Genomic DNA, 19757 nt, shown 5'->3' on the forward strand with positions numbered 1-19757 from the left:
GATGTCTCTGGTTCCCTGTTTACAATCTTGTAGGCTTATTTACTTTGGATACTTCCATAGCTGGGTTGGTTTCTGGGTTATATCATCATGTGTGTTAATGGTCAGTTGTTGTTGGCTGTTGTTGCTTCTCTGTCCAAAGGGCTCCCTTTAGCATTTCTTGTAGGGTTGGTCTGGTTTGAACAAATTCCCTTAATTTCTGTTTATCTGGAAATGTCCTAATTTTACCAACAATTTTGCTGGGTACATAATTCTTGGTTGGAAAATTTTCTCTTTCAGTGTTTTATACACACCATGCCATTGTCTTCTTACTTGCATGGTTTCTGTCAAGAAATTCGAGCTTAGTCTTATTGGTTGCTCTTGTAGGTAACTTTTTGTTTTTCTCATGTTGCTTTCAGGATTCTTTCTTTGTCTTGGGTTTTGGTGAGTTTGATGATGATATGTCTGGGTAATTTTCTTTTGGGGTCTACCCTGTTTGAGGTTCATTGGACTTCCTGAATTGATAATATTGTCATCTTTCATTATATCAGGTTAGTACTCTTCCAACAATCTTGGACAATTTTCTCAGTGGTTTTCTTTTTCTCTTCCTGTTCTGGAATTCCAATGACACGTAGGTTATTCCTTTTGATGGTATCCCACATGAACCTTAGCCTTTCTTCATTTTGTTTTGATCTTTTTTCTGACTGATCCTTTCCAAAGAAGTATTCAGGGATTTGCCTTCAATCTCACTAATTCTGTTTTCCATTGATTCAATTCTACTCTTTGGCCCATTCAATGTTTTATCTATTTCTGAAAATTTAGTATTAATCTTCTGGAGTTCAGTTTGTAGATTCTGTATCATTTCTAATTTTTCATTTATTTTGTCATTTTGTTCTTGTATTGTCTTTCAAAATTGTCCTAGGGTTTTCTCTGATCTGTCTCTCAATACATTGAAGATACCTAAATACAATTCTTTTGAATTCCTTATCAGGGAGTTTCAAAGCTGCATCTTCCTCAGGGATGTGTTTTGGGTCTGTATCCTGGTCCCTTGTTTCTCCTCCTTTATCTTGCTTCTTTGTGTAGACTGTGATGCTCTGTTGTCTCTGAGGCATTGTGAAGTTTTGTGTTTATATTCAATTGGTGGTGGTTGTATGTTGGAGTGACTTGCCCATGATTTTTGTTTTCTTGTTTTGTTTGTATGTTATCTACTCAAGAAGGGCACTGTTCTCCTTTATTCGGTAGTCGATAGCACTTATACACTCACCACCTGTCTCCTTTTCTGTTGTCAGCTTCTTGTATATCCCTGCCGACCTTGGCAAACAGTGCCTATTCTTAGGTCTTTGGAATCTTAATGAGAATGCTATCACTTTAAAATCCAAAATGGTTGCCACTTGTAAAGATTCAATATGGCTGCAACCTCGGTCACTTTAAATATCCAAAATGGCCACCACTTGTAAACATTCAAAATGGCTGTGCCCTTGGTCACTTTGAATATACAAAATGGCCACTGTTTATAAACATTCAAAATGGCTGTGCCCTCAGTCACTTTAAATATCCAAAATGGCTACTACATGTAAACAATTAAAATGGCTACGCCCTCTGGACAGTGGAAAGTCAACACCTCAGGTTGCCTCCCTCCTTGCTGTTTCCCTTCCTAATCAAAGGCCACCAGCGCAGTCATCCCTGCAGCCCTTGGTGACTAGGGCTGATCTTCAGGTCAATTCTCAGGTCCTAACACCACTTGGAAATATTCAGGCTGTGGGTTCCATCAGAGTAGCTGACAGTCCGCAGCTCCGACCGTCTCTGTACTCACTGTTTTCATTCTGGTTTTTCCACTAGTTGGTGCCTAATCCACTTCTATATAGTTCCTTTCAAACACAGGGCTCTAGAATTATCCTCTTTCTGTATCTCTTGTCAACTGTTTTTTCTTTGTTGAAGAGGATCTAAGCTGCTTGTCTGCCTATTCCTCCATCTTACCGGAAGTCTGGAAAATTCTGTATTTTCTTTAAATTAAATATCTTTAAATATTTATAGAATACCTATAGCTATAAAAATATCACTCCTCGGAAGGAAGATGGGGCAATCTACTTTCGTAGTGATACTGCCTCGGAACCCCAAGGAGGGGTCGCTATGAGTCAGGTCCGACTCAACGGCACATAACAATAACAACAACAAATAAAAATATCTTCTAAATTCAAATCAAAGTGTTACTTCTGGCGTCAGGTAACTCAGAGATTTAGTGTATCTACACTAAAATGATAACAATGCTTTCCCAAATCTACTGTTACGTAACATTCTATTGAGTAGCTAATATAAAATCATTTCATATTTTTGAAAGACAATTTAATTTTAAAATTGAATACATTTGTATATTGTGTTTGTAAGTGAACCATGGGCTTACTTAAAATTACATCTATTGTGAAAATGCAAAAGTACAATTCCACTTTTTATTTTTCACTAAATAATGAACGATATAAATATCTCAAAAAAACCTCACTGCCGTCAAGCCCATTCCTACTCACAGTGACCCCTCCTTGGGTTTCTGAGGCGGAATCTCAATGGAAGTAGATTGCCCAGTCTTCCTTCCCAAAAGTGGCTGGTGGGTTTGAACCGCAGCCTTCTGGTTAGCAGTCAAATGCCTTAGGCACTAGGCCACCAGAGCTCCCAATATAAATACAGGATTTTGAAAAACTCTCATCACTTGAATCATTACTCGCTGCCATCGAGTCAGATCCAACTCATAGCAATCCCTCCTTGGATTTCTGAGGTAGTATATCTATGGAAGCAGACTGCCTGATCTTCCTTCCGAGGAATGGTTGGTGGGTTTGAACTGCCAGCCTTCTGGTTAGCAGTGAAATGCCTTAGACCCTACGCTCCCAGAACTTCCACTTGAATCACTGCGGACTGTGAATTTTCCTACTTTTGAATTATGAGATGACTTCTGAAACCTGAACTACTGTCTTCCATTATATTGCTTTGCCTCCTAAGGTGCTGACACAGTCATCTTGGATAGACGCATGTTAAAAACCTTTTGTAGTTTACTGATCCTTGGGGAGACATAGAAACGACTCTACTACAATTACTATGGTTATTATTTAGTTGATATGAGTAAAATGATTATAAATTTGTGACTGGTATAGTTTGAAGTTTTTATGGTTGAAACAGTAGATTTTGAGTTAATGTTACTTCTCATGTTGCTCAAGTCAGCCTTAAGCTTCCAGTGATCATTAATAATGAAAGCAGAGGTATTTTATATTACTTGAATTATACTAGGAAATAGGAGTTCTGGTAGCGTAGTGCCTAAGGCACTTGACTGCTAATCAGAAGGCTGATGGTTCAAACCCACCAGCCATTCCATGGAAGGAAGGCTGGGCAATCTACTTCTGTAGTGATACTGCCTCAGAAACCCAAGGAGGGGTTGCTATGAGTTGGGCCGACTCAACGGCACATAACAACAACAACATACTAGGATATAATAGTCATTTTTATTCATGAGGCTGAAGTATTCTTCTTACACTGTTATAAAAATATTTATAATTATGATATATTAAGTCTCTTTAATATTATAATAATAATTAAGGTAAGTTACATATGTCTGAATTTTCTAATTACACATTTTCATAAAGAAAAACTACAGAAATAAGATTTTTTAAATTATAGAACCAATAGAAATTTGTGTTCTCTTTTTAATGAAAAAAAAATTAATAGTACTAAGTCAATAAAAAAAAATCAGTGGCAATTTACAGAGGGAATCAGAATATTGGTGGCTGTGTTATCTCCTTTATTTGAGATGTCACAGGACATCTTATTAACAAGGTGAAAGCAGCATTTTTTAAAACACCATTATTCTTTAAACACTAGTCACAACACATGCATTTTTGATTATGCTCTCTATTTTTTCTTCTTCTCAATCTAATAATTAAAAGTCTAAAGGTATTAAAATTTATAATGAAGGGCAATCTAAAACTCCATTACCACTGAGTTAATTCCAACTTACAGTAAGCCTGTAGGACACAGTAGAACTGCCCCATTGAGCTTCTAAGGCTGTACATCTTTACAAAAGCAGACTGATAACATCTTTCTCCCACAGAGCAGATGGTGAGTTCAAACCACCAACCTTTTGATTAGCAGCTGAGTGCTATACCCATGGCTCCTAATGAAGGGCTGCAGATAAGCAACTAAAAATTTGGAACTGGAAGAGTTTTATGAGGACTTATAATAAAGTTAGATATCTCACTAGTTAAAAACAAAATAATTATAGATTTGGGTCTATTGTTAGGAGGTAACAGGAGAGGGACTAAAAAGCCAAGATATGTAGATTATTGACCTTGCACTAGGTATACTTGTGCATGTTAAATAATAATGAGGAAATGGACAAATAAAAATATGAATATTTTGTTCATATTCACTGAGGTACAAGTTCATATAAAAGACTGGGTAAACTTAGCTTCTGTAAACATGTCCAGTTATTGCTTAACTCTTCACACTGTAAAGTTTTCCTTCTCCATGTGATTGTCAACATGTTGAATATTCTTTTGCTTTTCTCAGAGTATTTAACATAATGCTGGGCATAGCAATAATTTAAGAAATTTTAAAAAGTACTTAGTTGATCAAATATCTATTGGTATCATTCAACAGAGGAGCATAATTTAAAATTGGAATGGCTGATAAAATTACCCAGTCTGTGAACAGTACTGTTCCCCCACAGGAAAATGACATTTTTATAATTTACTATCCACATATGCATCTCTAAAAAATAACTTTAATTTTGCTTGTTTTGGAAATTTATAAAAATGTAATCACATTGCATTCCTTTGTATTTGAATTATTTAGCTCAACATTTATGTATGTGATTTTTGCATGCTGCTCTATGCTATTGTTTATTCTTTTTCATTCTATAACCAAACCAGTCAGACTCATGGTGATCCCCATTGGATTTCTAAGTCAGTAAATCTTTACAGAAGTATGTTGCCCTATCTTCCTTTCATGGAGTGACTGGTGGGTTTGAACCGCTAACCTTCTGGGTAACAGTCAAATGTCTTAGGCACTGTGCCATCACAGCACATTTTTTCATTCGATAGTGTATGCTATTATAAGAATGACTATAAACAATTTATTCATTCTATTGTTAATGGAAAATTGAGTTGTTATTATTCTTGGCTATTATGAACGCTGCTGCCATGAGCAAATATTCTCCTGATGCATATGTCTAAGAAGTTTTGTAAGGTGTAGAACAAGGTTTTTCTACCTCAGCATTACTGCTATTTAGGAGCAAGTAATTCTTTGTTGTGGGGGCTCTCTTATGAATTGTTTAGTGGCACCCTTGGCTTCTATTCACTAGATGATAGTAGCATTCTCCCAGTTACAGCAGCAATAAATGTCTTCAGACATTGCCAAATATCCGTAGGAGGCTAAAAAAAACCCTGATTGAGGGCCACTGGTTTATTGGATTCTTGGAAGAATTAATTTTAATTAGTCCCATTTAACCTGCAGCTGCCACCCCCACTCAACCCAACTTCCATCCACCTCGCTTCAGCAGCTTTATTTTCCTCTCAGGCCATGGAGGCAAATATGAAAAACCAATGCCATTATTGGTTTAATAGTATTCCATTAAATGATGGAACTTTGGTCACCAGGTCAGATCAGTGGATCAGGCCATGGATGTGACTTTTTTTTTCAAGTTCACCTACCATTAAGACCAGTGATGATGGTATGTCCCTGGGTATTATAAATAAAAACCAAAACCCAAATCTGTTGCTGTGGAGTTGATTCCAACTCATAGAGTAGGATGGTTCCGTAGGATTTCCAAGGCTGTAATCTTTATGGAAAGGAGCTCTGGTAGTATAGTGCCTAAGGCACTTGACTGCTAACCAGAAGGCTGGCGGTTCAAACCCACCAGACACTCCTCGGAAGGAAGGTTGGGCAATCCTACTTCTGTAGTGATACTGCCTCGGAAACCCAAGGAGGGGTCGCTATGAGTCGGGGCCGACTCGACGGCACATAACAAAAACAACAACAATCTTCATGGAAAGGAGCTCTGGTGGTACAGTGCCTAAAGCATTTGACTGCTGACCAGAAGGTTGGTGGTTCAAACTCACCAGATGCTCCGTGGAAGGAAGATGAAGCAATCTACTTCTGCGAAGATTTATCACTTTGGAAACTCTGGGGGTCACTATGAATCGGAATCAACTCAAAGGCAGTCAATATAATCTTTATAGCAGCAGATTGTCACATCTTTCTCCTGCATAGCCAACCTTTCGCTTAATCACTGCACCACCAGAGCTCCTGCATATGCATAGAGTTTATGTAATAAGAGAAAGAGAAGCTCTTTACCCTCATGGAGCTCTCCTGACAGTGCTGAATTCTATGCTTATGATTTTGTGGAGTTTTTGCTTATTATTTTGTATCAAACGATTGTTAGTTTTAAAATTCTTTATCTATCACATAGATTGAATAGACACTGTTTCTGTGACCTGCTGGTAAAAATGAATAACACTGTATATAGGTAAGGGTGAAGTTGAAAAATACAGTACCACCTCATTTATCCAAATTCTCAGCTCTAGGAAATGCAGTTAAAAATAAACAAAAGGCTTAGGGTTATTATCACAAAAACGAGCAAGCAAGCAAACATTATTATGTAATTGTAATTTCCTTTTTGGAAGAAAGCAGATACTTTCTGTGTACCTGTACGTTCTATCCCTCTGTACCTGTATGTAAAAAAACCAAAATAAACAAAGAAAAAAAACCCCAACTGTCATTGAGACAATTTTGACTCATAACAACCGTAGAACTGTCCCATAGGAATCCCAATGTAATAAATCTTTACAGAAGCAGACTGCCTGGTCTGTCTCTTGCAGAGTGAGCAGTGGGTTCAAACGGCTGACCTTTTGATTAACAGCCAAATGCTTTAACCACTGCACTATCATAGCTCTAAGAAAAACTAATGTTGTTATTTGCTTTCGAGTTGGACCCGACTCATAGAAACCTCTCCTTGGGTTTCTGAGGTAGTATCACTATGGAAGTAGATTGCCCAGCCTTCCTTCTGAGGAGTGGCTGGTGGGTTTGAACCGCCAGTCTTCCGGTTAGCAGTAAAGTGCCTTAGGCACTATGCTACCAGAGCTCAGGTAAGATCTTTGGAGCTTTTTGAACCTCTTTCACCTGGGCATTCACTCCCTCACATCATCTATTCATAGTATATTACTGGGTTGTCCCTTCCACTAAATCCTATTATGTCTGAAGATAATGGTGTGGGTTTTTGATTACTCTACCTTCCTTCTTTAGTTTTCTTCCTAACCAGGAAATACTAAAATGATATGCTCTGGTTATTTTTCTTTCTTCTAGTAAGAAATACACTTAGTAAGGAAAAACTTATCCTTTGAGGAGTTCTCCAGGTCTTTTCCGAGTTACTAATTGCTTGCTTGGCTTCTATCTCTCCAAACTGAAAGCTATTTAAGCTGAGCTTTCAGGAGTTTTAATTAATTTCCCTCACAACTCTACCCGCTACTATAATTCCACATATAGAATTCCATGTTTGGAGAATAAAGTGGCAATGGGCCTGGATAATCACCAAGTTAGAGGAAAAAAAGCAGGAAAAACATGACTGCTGGAAGAGAACTTAGAGGTAATTTAGGTTAGTAGTGCCCAGCCCTGGCTATGAATTTTGTTAGGTCAACTGTCTACAGCAAATAGGTATGATTTAAGCACATTGCACAGGCACATAGCTAGCACTGTCCTAAGAACTTTGTGCATGTATACACACACATTCACCCCCCCCATCATCACCACAATCTTATGAGATAGAAACTAGTCTTACCCCCATTCTACAGATGAAAAACTGAGTCACAGAGAGATTAAATCACTTGCCCAAGGTCATGTAGCTGGAAAATAATGAAACTAGATATCAAGCCCAGGTAATCTGTCTATAATGCCCATGTTCCTAAAGGATATATATAATAAATCTATACCCAAAGTTTAGGCACTATTTTTGTTTATGTGTTCATTTGGAGAGACTCTATAGGCTACAGAATGGGGTTAGTTATGATCTCCATAGAAGTTGATCACCAAGACTTTCATGGTACTGATGCTGGGTGGGTTCATATTGGCAAACTTTGGGTTATAGCTGAGCACAGACCACAGACGCTGCCACCCAGGGACTTTTATATACTGAAAGTTTAAGTCAGAGCCTAAAAGTACTGAGACCAAATTCTGAAATATAAGTCTCAACTTCTAGACCAGTGTATTTTCATTAATTCTCATTTATTTCATTAGATGATCATGTCACTTGAAAATCATATAACTTTAGGAGGTAGATATCATAACCTAAACTTTAAAGAATAAATGGCTGAAAAGGTAAAGTGAGTTGGTGTTACAGTCAGCATAGAAGTTTGAGTCTTCCATCCTCCAAAGCCCTGCTTATACTTAGTGACTGGAGCTCTTTTCAACTGTTTTAAATGCAGAATGCAGTCCTTATAGTACTGTTTAATCTTTAATGGATTTTTATTATATAGCAAACAAGCTCATTTTGGCATATTTCAGTAATTATCTTACTCTGAATTACCTGTTAAAAGTCTATTTTAAGCAGAGTACTTAGGGTTAATTTTACACATAGAATGCTAAAGAATAATTTTGAAGGCAACCCACTCTAAAGTTGATGGTTGGAATGATTAGTGTTTGAATCAGAAGACATGGGACTTATCTAGTCATGCTGTATTATTAGTAAATAACTACTTTTATCTAAACCAATGCCATTCACTACACGAAAAAAAAAGATCATTAAAACTTCAGCCGGGAAAACTAACACACACCTGGAACATTTCCTACATTCTTTTATGTTTTAACACTCAGTTACTATCTCTAACCTTTGGTTTGCTTATGAAAGCCAGTAATCATGGCAAACCCATACTCTGAAAAATTTGTATTTAGAAAAGAGCCAATGCTTCAGGAAAAAATTAATTTATGACAAAGTAATTGTTTTTTTCCCTAGAAACATACACTTACTTCTGCTTTTTTACGAGCTTCCATAGCTTTCATAAGCATCATATGTTGTCGCCTTCTCTCTCGTTCCTATTAGGCCAGATAAAATTAGGAAAATAACTCAACCACAGTTAACAATTTGATTTTTAAATGGAAAAACAAAAACAAAAACAAAACTTGGTATAGCATGTTTAGCATTTATAGACAAGTCACAGTAAATACTAAATATAAGACAAGAATGGCCAATCTGTGCATGTTTTAGTTCAGGTTTAGAAAGCAAATACAAGAACAATCAAAAGCAAAAAGGTAAAGCAATGAACATGGAGACAGTGTAAACAGAAGCATACAAGATTTACTATGGTCAGTTGTGATGCTCCTTCAAAAGCTGGCAGAACAAAAAGCATAATGGTTGGCTGGAACAGGTCAGTTACCTTACATCTGCTATTAACAGAAAACCACAAATACTTACTATAGCCAATTAAACTAAAGGTTATATTCTTAAATTTTTAGATCAGAAAAAATGGATTTATAATTACTTTCACCTTATAGTTTTAGAATTGGCTAGTTTTATTTTAGTACCCAAATTGTTTTGTAAATCCAATAAGTCACCAACAAATTAGAAAGTTTATTTTATTTATTTTAAAAGCTTATATACCAATTCAGTTAAACTAATTTTGGTTCATATACAAACATGAGTCAAATGGGATATTCCTATTTACTGATGTCTGCCACTTGATGCACTCTTTAAAACCACAAAAGCTGCACCATGGGCTAATTATTAAGTGGAACCTAAAAGGCACAGTATGAAAGTAATGTAAGCACTAGCTTAATTTGAAGGTCTCATTTTATTTTAAGATAAAATATCACATATTTATATTATGTAATTGATTATCAGTTTAATATATTTGGTTTTGCCAAAGGGATATTTCTAATTTTTTAAATGAAATTTGTCTATAAAACCAGAATATATTTCAAATTCTCTCATCAACCAAACTCAAAATTCCCATTGTATTCAATGGCAGTTTTGCATCTAGAATGATGGGAGAATATGGGTCATAATTGCATCTAATTGTACACTGATACAACTTTCATTGTGACATCAGTAATGTAAAGTTTTAGACAGTAGCCTTAAGGCTTGCATAATTCAGTTAAAAATCTTAGATATATATCAGACTTTCTTTATAGACAGACAAGCAGATGTATGCAATGCACTGTGCTGTAAAGCCATGCAGCAGTATGTAATATGACAGCAGCCAGTGCTACACTTTATGCATTGCTATGACAACCATATCACAACCAAATCACAATGCGGTGTTAGATGTACAAAAATAAACATACCCATACCATATCTAGTCTATGCCTCTCCAACTCCTGGTAGAAAGAGTTGGCACAACATTATGAAACAGAAATCACAGAGTCATAAAACCAATTTATAACCCCCCAAAAGACACCAATACCAAAGCAAGGCAATAAACTGTAAGGTGAAGGGAAAAATTTAAGCAGAAATTATATCAGAAAATTTTAAAGAAAATAATTTGAAGATTTTTCCCCAAATAGCATTAAGCAAAATTATAAAATGTACAGTTCAACAGTTGTAAACCTCTATGTATACAGACCTGATGCTTCAGAAGGACAGCTTGCTGTCTTCTCATCTCTTTCTCCTTAAAAATAACAAAGTTTTAATCTATGAGTTTTGAGGAAGACTTAGAACATGCTAAAAGTATTAAAAGTTCCTTTTCTGAAACTGTCTAGTTTTATATTAATCTGAATCATATGAAATTGCCAATATTGGATCATTTTATACTTATTAAATGATAATTTCATAGAGTTCAACCTAATATATAATTGTTAATTTATATCAAAGATCTTCAGTAGCCATTGCACCTTTAAATCCAATGGCCTAATAGTACATTTCAAAGGCACATTCAATGAAGTGACTAGTTGGATTGTCAGAACATTATCAGATACAACAGGCACATGCATTTTTTAAAAAAATATTTTGATAAATATGGCAAAAGCCTCAAATCTAACTAATTAAGAATGCTCTCTGTTTTAAAGATATAATCCTAAATATATTCTGTAATTGATAACCTTTATTTCATTTCTGGACATTGTATACGAATGAGAGTAACAAGAGTCACTGTGATCAGTTTGAGATTTTCATGCCTATCTATGATCCAGGGCACTATTTCAAAGCGGGTGGGGCTTAACATAAACAATTCTGTGCAAGTCACCAATTTCAAAATTTTTTTAAGGGTAAAATCTGGATGAAATTAATAAAAAGGACAACCACAAATGAGGGCAGAAATCTAAAGAAGAAAGTAATAGAGTTATGTAGAAAAAGTAACAGTTCCCTGGCTTTAGATGGTTGTCATGGTGGTAGCTGTTTCCAGCACCAAAAGTATAACTCAAGTATCAATACTTAACTATCAGGAGTGGAAGGTAAGATGTGGGGCAGACAGGGTAGGGAACAATTCTTTTATTTTTCACGCCCAAACCCAACCCCACTGCCATTGAGTTGATTCTGACTTATAATGACCCCTATTTGGGTTTCCAAGGGGGTAATCTTTACGTCAGTAGATTGCCCCATCTTCTTTCTGTGGAATGGCTGGTGGGTTTGAACCACTAACCTCCTGGTGAGCAGTCAAATGCCTTAGGCACTGCGCCACCAGAGCTCCTTATTCTTCATGCCAGGAAAACAAAAACAAAACACCCTCAAACACTGTAATAACTAATAATAGCTAATTTTGTTATCAATAAATAACAGCTGAGAAAGTTAGGTTCTTGCTTCTGCAGACATTTCAAGAGAAAGTTACAATGTAAGGTGGGGAGTCATGATTTGGACACAGTCTGAAACATAAACATAAACAACACACCAAATAGTTTTAGAGCAATCATTTTGTCAAGGAAAATGGTACACAGGTATCAATGCAATTGTTTGTTATTCAAGATGTTTGTTATTCAAGAGCTAAAACGAAACATCACACAAAACCTATATAATGAAATTAAGAAATATATATAATATACACACAAATAAAAGCATACATTATACACATGTCATATTTCTGCTAAACATATTTTTACGTAGTCATTTGAGGAAAACCATTTCTTTCACATAATTCATACTGGTATAACAACCATATTGCTTTTATTTTTGAAAAGAAAAACTCTGATTCTCATCTAAACTAACCTTTATTCGTTTCTCGGCCTCCAACAATTTGGCATTTGCTGCTTCTTCTTTCTTTTTCTTTTTAGCCTGTGCATGCAAAACAGGTCTCAAAATCATGCAATAGCATTACTACAACTTGAAAATAATCTCAAACATGAAATGAAGCTACATACCTCACAAAGTACAAAACAATACGTAACATAACATATGCATTATACAATTACATATTTTCACCCAGTTAATGTTATATTTAACATACTAATTTCATTTCTAATTTACAGATCAGCATCAGGACACATAAAAAATTCTTAAATTCACAAGAATATATGACAACTTTGTTTTACCTTCTTCAAATTCTTTAAAAAGTCTGAAATGACTGAGTATTTATATTATTTTACCATAAAACTTAATCACAGGAAACAATTTTGTCATTTATTGCTTTTAATTTTTAAAAGTAAAACAAGATTGCTATAAAAATTTAGAAAAGACAGATTTTAACTGACAAAAATAAAAATTAATTCACAAATGAATCATAATATACTAAAAAATGCACCTGTCTACTTTATTTGAAAATTTTTTTGTAATACTTGAAATTTGAGAAATCCATTACTCAAATGATTTAAATTAAACATTAAATCTGATTTTCCCTATCTGTAAATTACAGGTAAATGCAAGTTTTTTTTAATGGAAACTTGTCATATTTCACATAGCACATTTTGACCATCAAGATCATGCTATCAAATTTGACTTTCATAATGTTAAAGTCATTAAGTATCTAGCAGCTTCATATTGGTTATTGTCAATTTACTTTATGATGGAAATAGTTTCAATTTGGATGGTTTTAAAGTTAATGTGAAATAGGTTAAAAAATGTATATATTTCTAAAAGGTAAAAATTATTACATAGTAAACTTCAGCTATCTAGAGCCCTCAGGAAATAAAATGTTCTATAAAGTAGTAGAGTTTCCTGAATAGCTAAAAGGTTATAGTAATTTTAAATATTAGAAGTTTATTTTCACTATTTTGGATAGAAATAATTTTAAGACATATGCCTGCATAGATATAGTACACTAAGAATAATCTGGCTGTTTCTTAACGAGTCCAGTCAATTATTCTGGCCATCGGTTACTATACTGCACAATTACACTGATTGATGCCTTTGGTCTATTAAGGTGTTAACAATTGCTTGCTATTAAACTAAAAAAGTGCAGGCTTTGTCTGGGTTTTCGAGTTCCTGTATATGGTAGTTTTAAGTTTTTTTCCATATTTCCCTGGCTGTTTTGTCTTTTGGCTATTACTTTTGCTGTTGCCAATTCTAATCAGCTTGGGGGTGAGGGGTACATTAGAAACTGGATCTCCAAGCTGGTTAAATTGTTTCTAAATTTTAAAATATACTTTTATTTTTATATTTTTAAAATATATACTCTCATAAACATTTGTTTCTAAATTAAAAACAAATATTTGGCTATAAGCCCTAATGATTTTTCTCAAAGTAATGAGTTTTATTATATGAACTTTATGTAAACTATACTGGTTGCTTAGAAATTTCCATTTTTCTTTTTTGTCTTATTTCCTGGGATTTCACTGATAGATTTAGATGAGCTTGCTGGTTTAGGCTGGTAAGGTCTTACGTGATACACTATGTTTAAAGAGAATTTTTATGGACAAATTATTTTGGATGAGTGAGATAACATATAGCAAAATTTTATGTTTACTTTTATTAAAAAAATGTGAGTATACTACTTTAATTACATTAAATTTAAGAAGATCTACCTCTAGGATTTGCTGGGCTCGAAGTTCTTTTTCCATTCTGATTTGTTGTATCCTCTTAATTTTTTCCTGTAGGAAAAATTATGATTAGGTAAGATGAATAAACTAAGCATCTAGGTGAATAGCGTTTAAATGGAATTATTAAGAATATAAGTATAAAACTAGTAAAGGCTGCACAACTCTAATTAGTTATTTAAACTTCATATATATATTTCATGTCAAATTAAAGGTTGTATAAAATCAAAATAATTTGTAAAGTACAATGCTAAATAAATATATAGAAATGAGGTAAGCCGAGCTGATGTAACTCATATAACTAAGGATCTTCATAAATATTTGTAATTACAAAAAGTACATAATTTGAAATAAGTGCAAAATAGCATAGCAGAAAAAACACTGTAGGAGGAGTCAGAAAACCTAAGTCTAGTAGTGGGTTAGCTAGGGTCATTTACTGCACAATGTTGAGCAAAGAATAACTGCTCTTCTAATAGAATAGAGAGAGCTGCTTGCCCTTTCCATTTTGTCAGAATTAAATGTAAAAAAATTTAAAATATAAAGTGCCACACAATTGTAACAGATTATTATTAAAAATAATTTCTATACCACAATTTATTTCACTTGCTGAATAACACAAAAATATTACATTGCTTTTAATATGCACAATAAGAGAACTTCAGAAACAGTCCTTAAGAATACCCAAAAGTAAATTAATTACAACCGAGCATCTGAGGGAATTACTCACATGGCATAATTTAATGTACTGGCTATTGGTTAGGTTTTAGAATTTATGATCATCTAAATCTTGAAAAGAACTTTACTGAGTGACTTAAAAATATTATCTCATAGGCAAGAAGCACATTATCAGCAATTTCATGTTTGGGTTTATAAATCTGTTCAAAAGTCCCTAACTGGCACTGATGAGAGGAGAATGCAAACATAGTTTAAAAAACAAAAGAAAAAACCTAAATTTTCCTATTTGCACATTGCATTTATCCTAGAATTTCCACAGCCAACATATTTTATACTGTCATATATTAGAGTATCTGCTACAATTTCCATATGTTGGTTCTACCTTTTAAAACTATACTTTCATATGTTTTTAACTGATCACTTTTCTAGAGCTTTGTCTTAACTGTCCAAGGGATTTATATCAATGCATATATATTTGGTAGTGCTGTCATTAGCATGTAACAGGGACAAACATTATTTATAAGTTATTAAAATATAGATTCACTTTTTAATATTTAGTACCCAACCACTGAATTGGGCACACTGCATAAAATATCTCAATCATCACAACAATTATTGTTGTTGTTACGTGCCGTGGAATCGGACCCAACTCATAGCGACTCCTCTTGAGTTCCAAGGCAGTATCACTATGGAAGTAGATTGCCCCATCTTCCTTCCAAGGAGTGGCTGGTGGGCTTGAACTGCCAGCCTTCTGGTTAGCAGTCAAGTGCCTTAAGCACTGTGCTACCAGAGCTCCTCAACAATTATAGAAGTTGAAATTATTTTCTTTCTATGTAAAAGAAAACCGAGGTTCTTAGAGAGTAAATATTTTGCTTAAAGTTAAACCATACATATAGAGCCCTGGTCAGATCCTAGTGCCTGGGCTGCTCTACTGCATAATCATACTTTTGTAGTTTCCAGAAAAAAATGCTTTGAGGAGTATCTGGTGATATTTTTGGCCGACTGTATTGGAAAACAATCCAGAGGATAAGAAGCAGGCGACTATTTCATTATGTATCTAATACTGACATTAAGTACAGCATTATGAAACAGACCGTGTGAGTAGATTTATTCTCTACTTTGATTCACTTTGTTGAACATAAGAAATGAATCAGATGTTATTCTGAGACTAGCTTTAGATAAATATCTAAGACCAGTTTATTTGCATTATTTTTTCAGTGCTGTTTTAATGAGCAGCCAAGTCTATGTGGACTTAGATGGTGACCACTTCAACATTTTAGGATCACAAAACTAAATTTAAAGTACTGATGGGATCTGATGAATTTTCACCACTCACTGCCATCAAGTCAATTCTATAGGGACCCTATAGAACAAAGCAGAACTTCTGCAATACGGTTTCCAAGGCTGTAAATCTTTACGGAAAAAGACTGCTTCATCTTCCTCCTTTTCCACCTTTTGGTTTTCCAATCTTTTGGTTAGCAGCCAAATACTTTAACCACTGCCACCAGAGGTCATTATTAGGACAATTCAATCCACTGCTGTCGAGTCGTAGCTGACTCATGGAGACCCCTCCTTGGGTTTCCGAGGCGGTATCACTACGGAAGTAGATTGCCCAACCTTCCTTCCGAGGAGTGGCTGGTGGGTTTGCACCGCCAGCCTTCTGATTAGCAGTCAAGTGCCTTAGGCACTATGCTACCAGAGCTCCTATTATTACAAAGGACCTCAAAACGCTGACTCTAAACTAAAATCAACTCTTACTAATCATACTGCATCAGCCAATACTATGAGGAACCTTAGTGCTAATCACATCACATTCAACCCAAGCTATTTATTTTGTAGCTATCAATAAAAGAAAAAACTGATTTTCATTTTATACTCAGAAATAATTATTTGTTGTTTAAGAAAAACAATTTTCCCCATTTCTTTCTACTTCCATAGTTACATAAGTATGTGGAGATGGGTTGACATATTTTCTTCTTAAACGCAGGTAAATACCTTGTCTTTTAATATTTTACCTATCAGAATTGAAAAATTATTTCATTTACATAAATTAAATTTTAAAAACCACATAAGGGAGAGATTGCAGATATGAGATGTATAGAACACTGGATATGCTAAAATAATGCTCTTCTTTTTTATTTTTGCAGTAGCAATTTTAAATTCACTCTAAAAGCATTCGACACAAAATGATAAAGAAAAAAAAAACTTTAAAAAGCATTCAGAAACAAGGAGGGCAAATCTTATTCTATATAATTTGAATTTAATTGAAGAAATATTTCCATATTTTAGAACAGAAAATTTTTGTTATTAAAATCTGCACACGTAAGCAATACTCTTCACTTACTGATAATATTAATTTTCAAAAGTTTGAAAGTTGTTCAAGATATAAACTAATATTCAGAGTCTATTGCTGAAACAAATTTACTATTTGGTAACCATCTCTTTATAAACTTAGAAGTAGAAGACATTAAAAAATGTGGTAAAATATTAAATAATAGAAGATGACAACTTTCTAAATAAGGCATAAAACATTAACATGAAATATAGTTAAAGACATCAAAATAAAAGTAATGTACATATACACACAAATACCCAAAATAAGGCCCTTGCTTTAAAAATCAGTTCTGATGCATAAACATACCTGCTGCTTCATAATCTTTATCTGTTCTTTCTGTTTCCGCTTCTCCTCAGCAGCCATTATTGCTATGACAAAAAACCAAAGCACAGACATCAGAAGAAGAGAAGCTTCTTATGAATTCTCCAATAGTCACTGTTCAAGTTTATGTAATCTTTTAGGTCACACACCTTGTTGTTTTTTAGCTTCTTTGGCAACCCGAGCTTGTTCCTGCTTTTGAAGTTTTCGCAAAAGTTTTATTTGTGCTGCTTGTCTGGCTATTTCTGGAAAAAAAAAAATTCAAAGAAAATTACTAACTTTATAAAGCTCCTAATCTAAAAACAAGAACTCTGTGAATTAAATATAATTATGAAAGGCACAATATTTAAGAAACTTGCCTAAGCTTAGATAGTTACTAAGTTAAAGAGCAGTGTGGCAAAAAATGACATGTTCACTTCTTCTAGAAATTACAAAATTATTTCATCAAGTATGATTCCATATACAGAACTAAACAAACATCATGTTCTCTTAATCTTCACTGCAGATGCTCACTTAAGGACATTTTTTCCCCCACACTCTGAGGAATCCCAACTTAGGAGGAAAGCAGCTACTAATATGTAAGAACAGCAATTTGGCTTCAATCTTAAAAACAGGAAACTATACATAAAAGAGAAAGGCCCCAAAACAAAACTAAACAAATACAAAGCCCCCCAAACATACTATTTCAACTAGCTATATCAATAGTAATGTTCCTAAATCAAATGATACTTTCATGTTTTTTTATTGTGCTTTAAGTGCAAATTTATAGAGCAGAGTTTATTTTACATTCAACATTTTGTGTACATATGGTTTCACTCCCCAATTACCATCCCCAACCCTAACCCACTCTCCTCCCTCCCTTCCCAGTAACCACCCCCGCCATGCCCCTCAGAGTTATGCACTCCTGTGTGTCCTGCATTTCCTCTGCATGAATGCTGGCTCTCTGGTGCCCCATGATCGATTGCTCCAGGGGATGAATTTCCATAGAGTATGTGGGTGCGTCACCCTGGGTTGAGTGGTTTGTGTGTACGTCTTGTTTACTACTGGGCTGGGAGCCAGCCCCTGGGAGTGAGTTTCGTTCCAAGCTGTAAGTGTATCCCGGGGCCATAGTATTGGGGGTCCCACCAGAGTCCATCTGACCAGTAATTCTGGTCATTATTGTCTTTTTGGATTTTTTCCTCCTTTTTCCTCCCACTCTATCCAGGATCTCCAGTTTTGATTCTTTCCCAAGTTGTTGGAATTGGTAGCTGGGCACCACCTAGTTCTTCTGGTTTCTATGTCCATCATGTCCTAGGGCTGACTGCTTCCAAATGTCTTTGTTTTTTTGCATTCTTCTTCACTTCCCATGATAGGAGACCATTAGCTGCACCTTAGATGGCCATCTGAAAGCTTTTAAGACCCTTTTAAGTTGCTACTCACCAATATAGGTTGTGGAACAAGATTTTAATGTATTTTGTTGTGCCAATTGAGTCTGGTATCCCCCAGTACTGAGTTGGTAGATCCACTGGATCTCTCTCCCACAGTGTCTGGCTGTCTGTGAGGGATTACTCTGTCTTCTGTTGTTTCTGTAAGGATTGCGGGCATTTTGTATGACTGGTATCTGAGCAAAATTAGTGTGAGCAGAGTCTATCCTTGTTCTAGTGTACTCCTGTTCACTGACCTCTCTCTGATCCTCTTAGGTGTTTATGTGTTTATCTATAGTCTGGTGTTTAGTGTTAATGGTAATGCAGTATTGTAGATATACTGGTATTAGCCTGTCATCTATATCTTAAGCGCACAATTTGCAATTCAGTGTCCCCCCTTTCCCCAATGTTATCATGGTGGTCACAGACTCTTTCCATACCACCCCTCCCCTTGCCCACTTCAGCACGTGGCCCCCAACCAGTCTGAAATAATTCCCTTCTCTTCCCTCCCCATCTCAGTAACCTGCAAAGTGAGTTTCCTTCCTTAAGCAAACCATTCCTTGTCTTTTTACAGTTATGGGCTCATACAATATTTGTCCTTCTATGACTGCTTATTTCACTCAGTATAACATCTTCCAGGCTCATTCACATTGTGAAATGATTCGCATATCTTTCATTGTTCTTTAATGTAGCATAGCATTCCATTGTGTGAATGTACCATACTTTGGTTATCCATTAATCCATTGATGGGCATTTAGGTTGTTTCCATCTTTTTACTATAGTGAGACTTGTGCTGCAATGAACATAGGTGTGCATATGTCTGTTCGTGTCCTGCCAATCACTTCTTCAGGATATATTCCTAGTAATGGAATTGCTGGGTCAAATGGTATTTCTATGTTTAGTTTTTTAAGGAAAGGCCATACCTTTTGCCACAATGGTTGTATCATTTTACAATCCCACCAGCAGTGTATGAGAGTTTCAATCTCTCTGCAACCTCACCAGCATTTGTTATTTTCTGTCCTTTTGAACTTTGCTATTATTGCTGGGGTGAGATGATATAAAGATCTGGTGGCGTAGTGCCTAAGGCATTTGACTGCTAACCAGAAGGCTGGTGGTTCAAACCC

The 19757-nt window shown here is 35.2% G+C and overlaps 1 protein-coding gene across 1 annotated transcript in view; it reads right to left on the minus strand.

Annotated features, from left to right (window-relative positions):
- The window catches only part of BAZ2B (bromodomain adjacent to zinc finger domain 2B), a 240788-nt gene that overhangs the window by 70617 nt on the left and 150414 nt on the right, over nt 1-19757 (minus strand). The window contains exons 13-19 of the mRNA XM_042781069.1: nt 17383-17475; nt 17219-17280; nt 13891-13956; nt 12140-12205; nt 10566-10610; nt 10294-10320; nt 8974-9039 (exon numbers count right to left, since the gene is read on the minus strand). Coding sequence (XP_042637003.1) covers nt 8974-9039; nt 10294-10320; nt 10566-10610; nt 12140-12205; nt 13891-13956; nt 17219-17280; nt 17383-17475 — 425 coding nt within the window. The remainder of the gene's footprint in view (nt 1-8973; nt 9040-10293; nt 10321-10565; nt 10611-12139; nt 12206-13890; nt 13957-17218; nt 17281-17382; nt 17476-19757) is intronic.

This window comes from Orycteropus afer, unplaced genomic scaffold, assembly GCF_000298275.1.
Source record: "Orycteropus afer afer isolate SDZICR_OR568_19922 unplaced genomic scaffold, OryAfe1.0 scaffold00084, whole genome shotgun sequence".
NCBI classification, from domain to species: Eukaryota; Metazoa; Chordata; class Mammalia; order Tubulidentata; family Orycteropodidae; genus Orycteropus; species Orycteropus afer.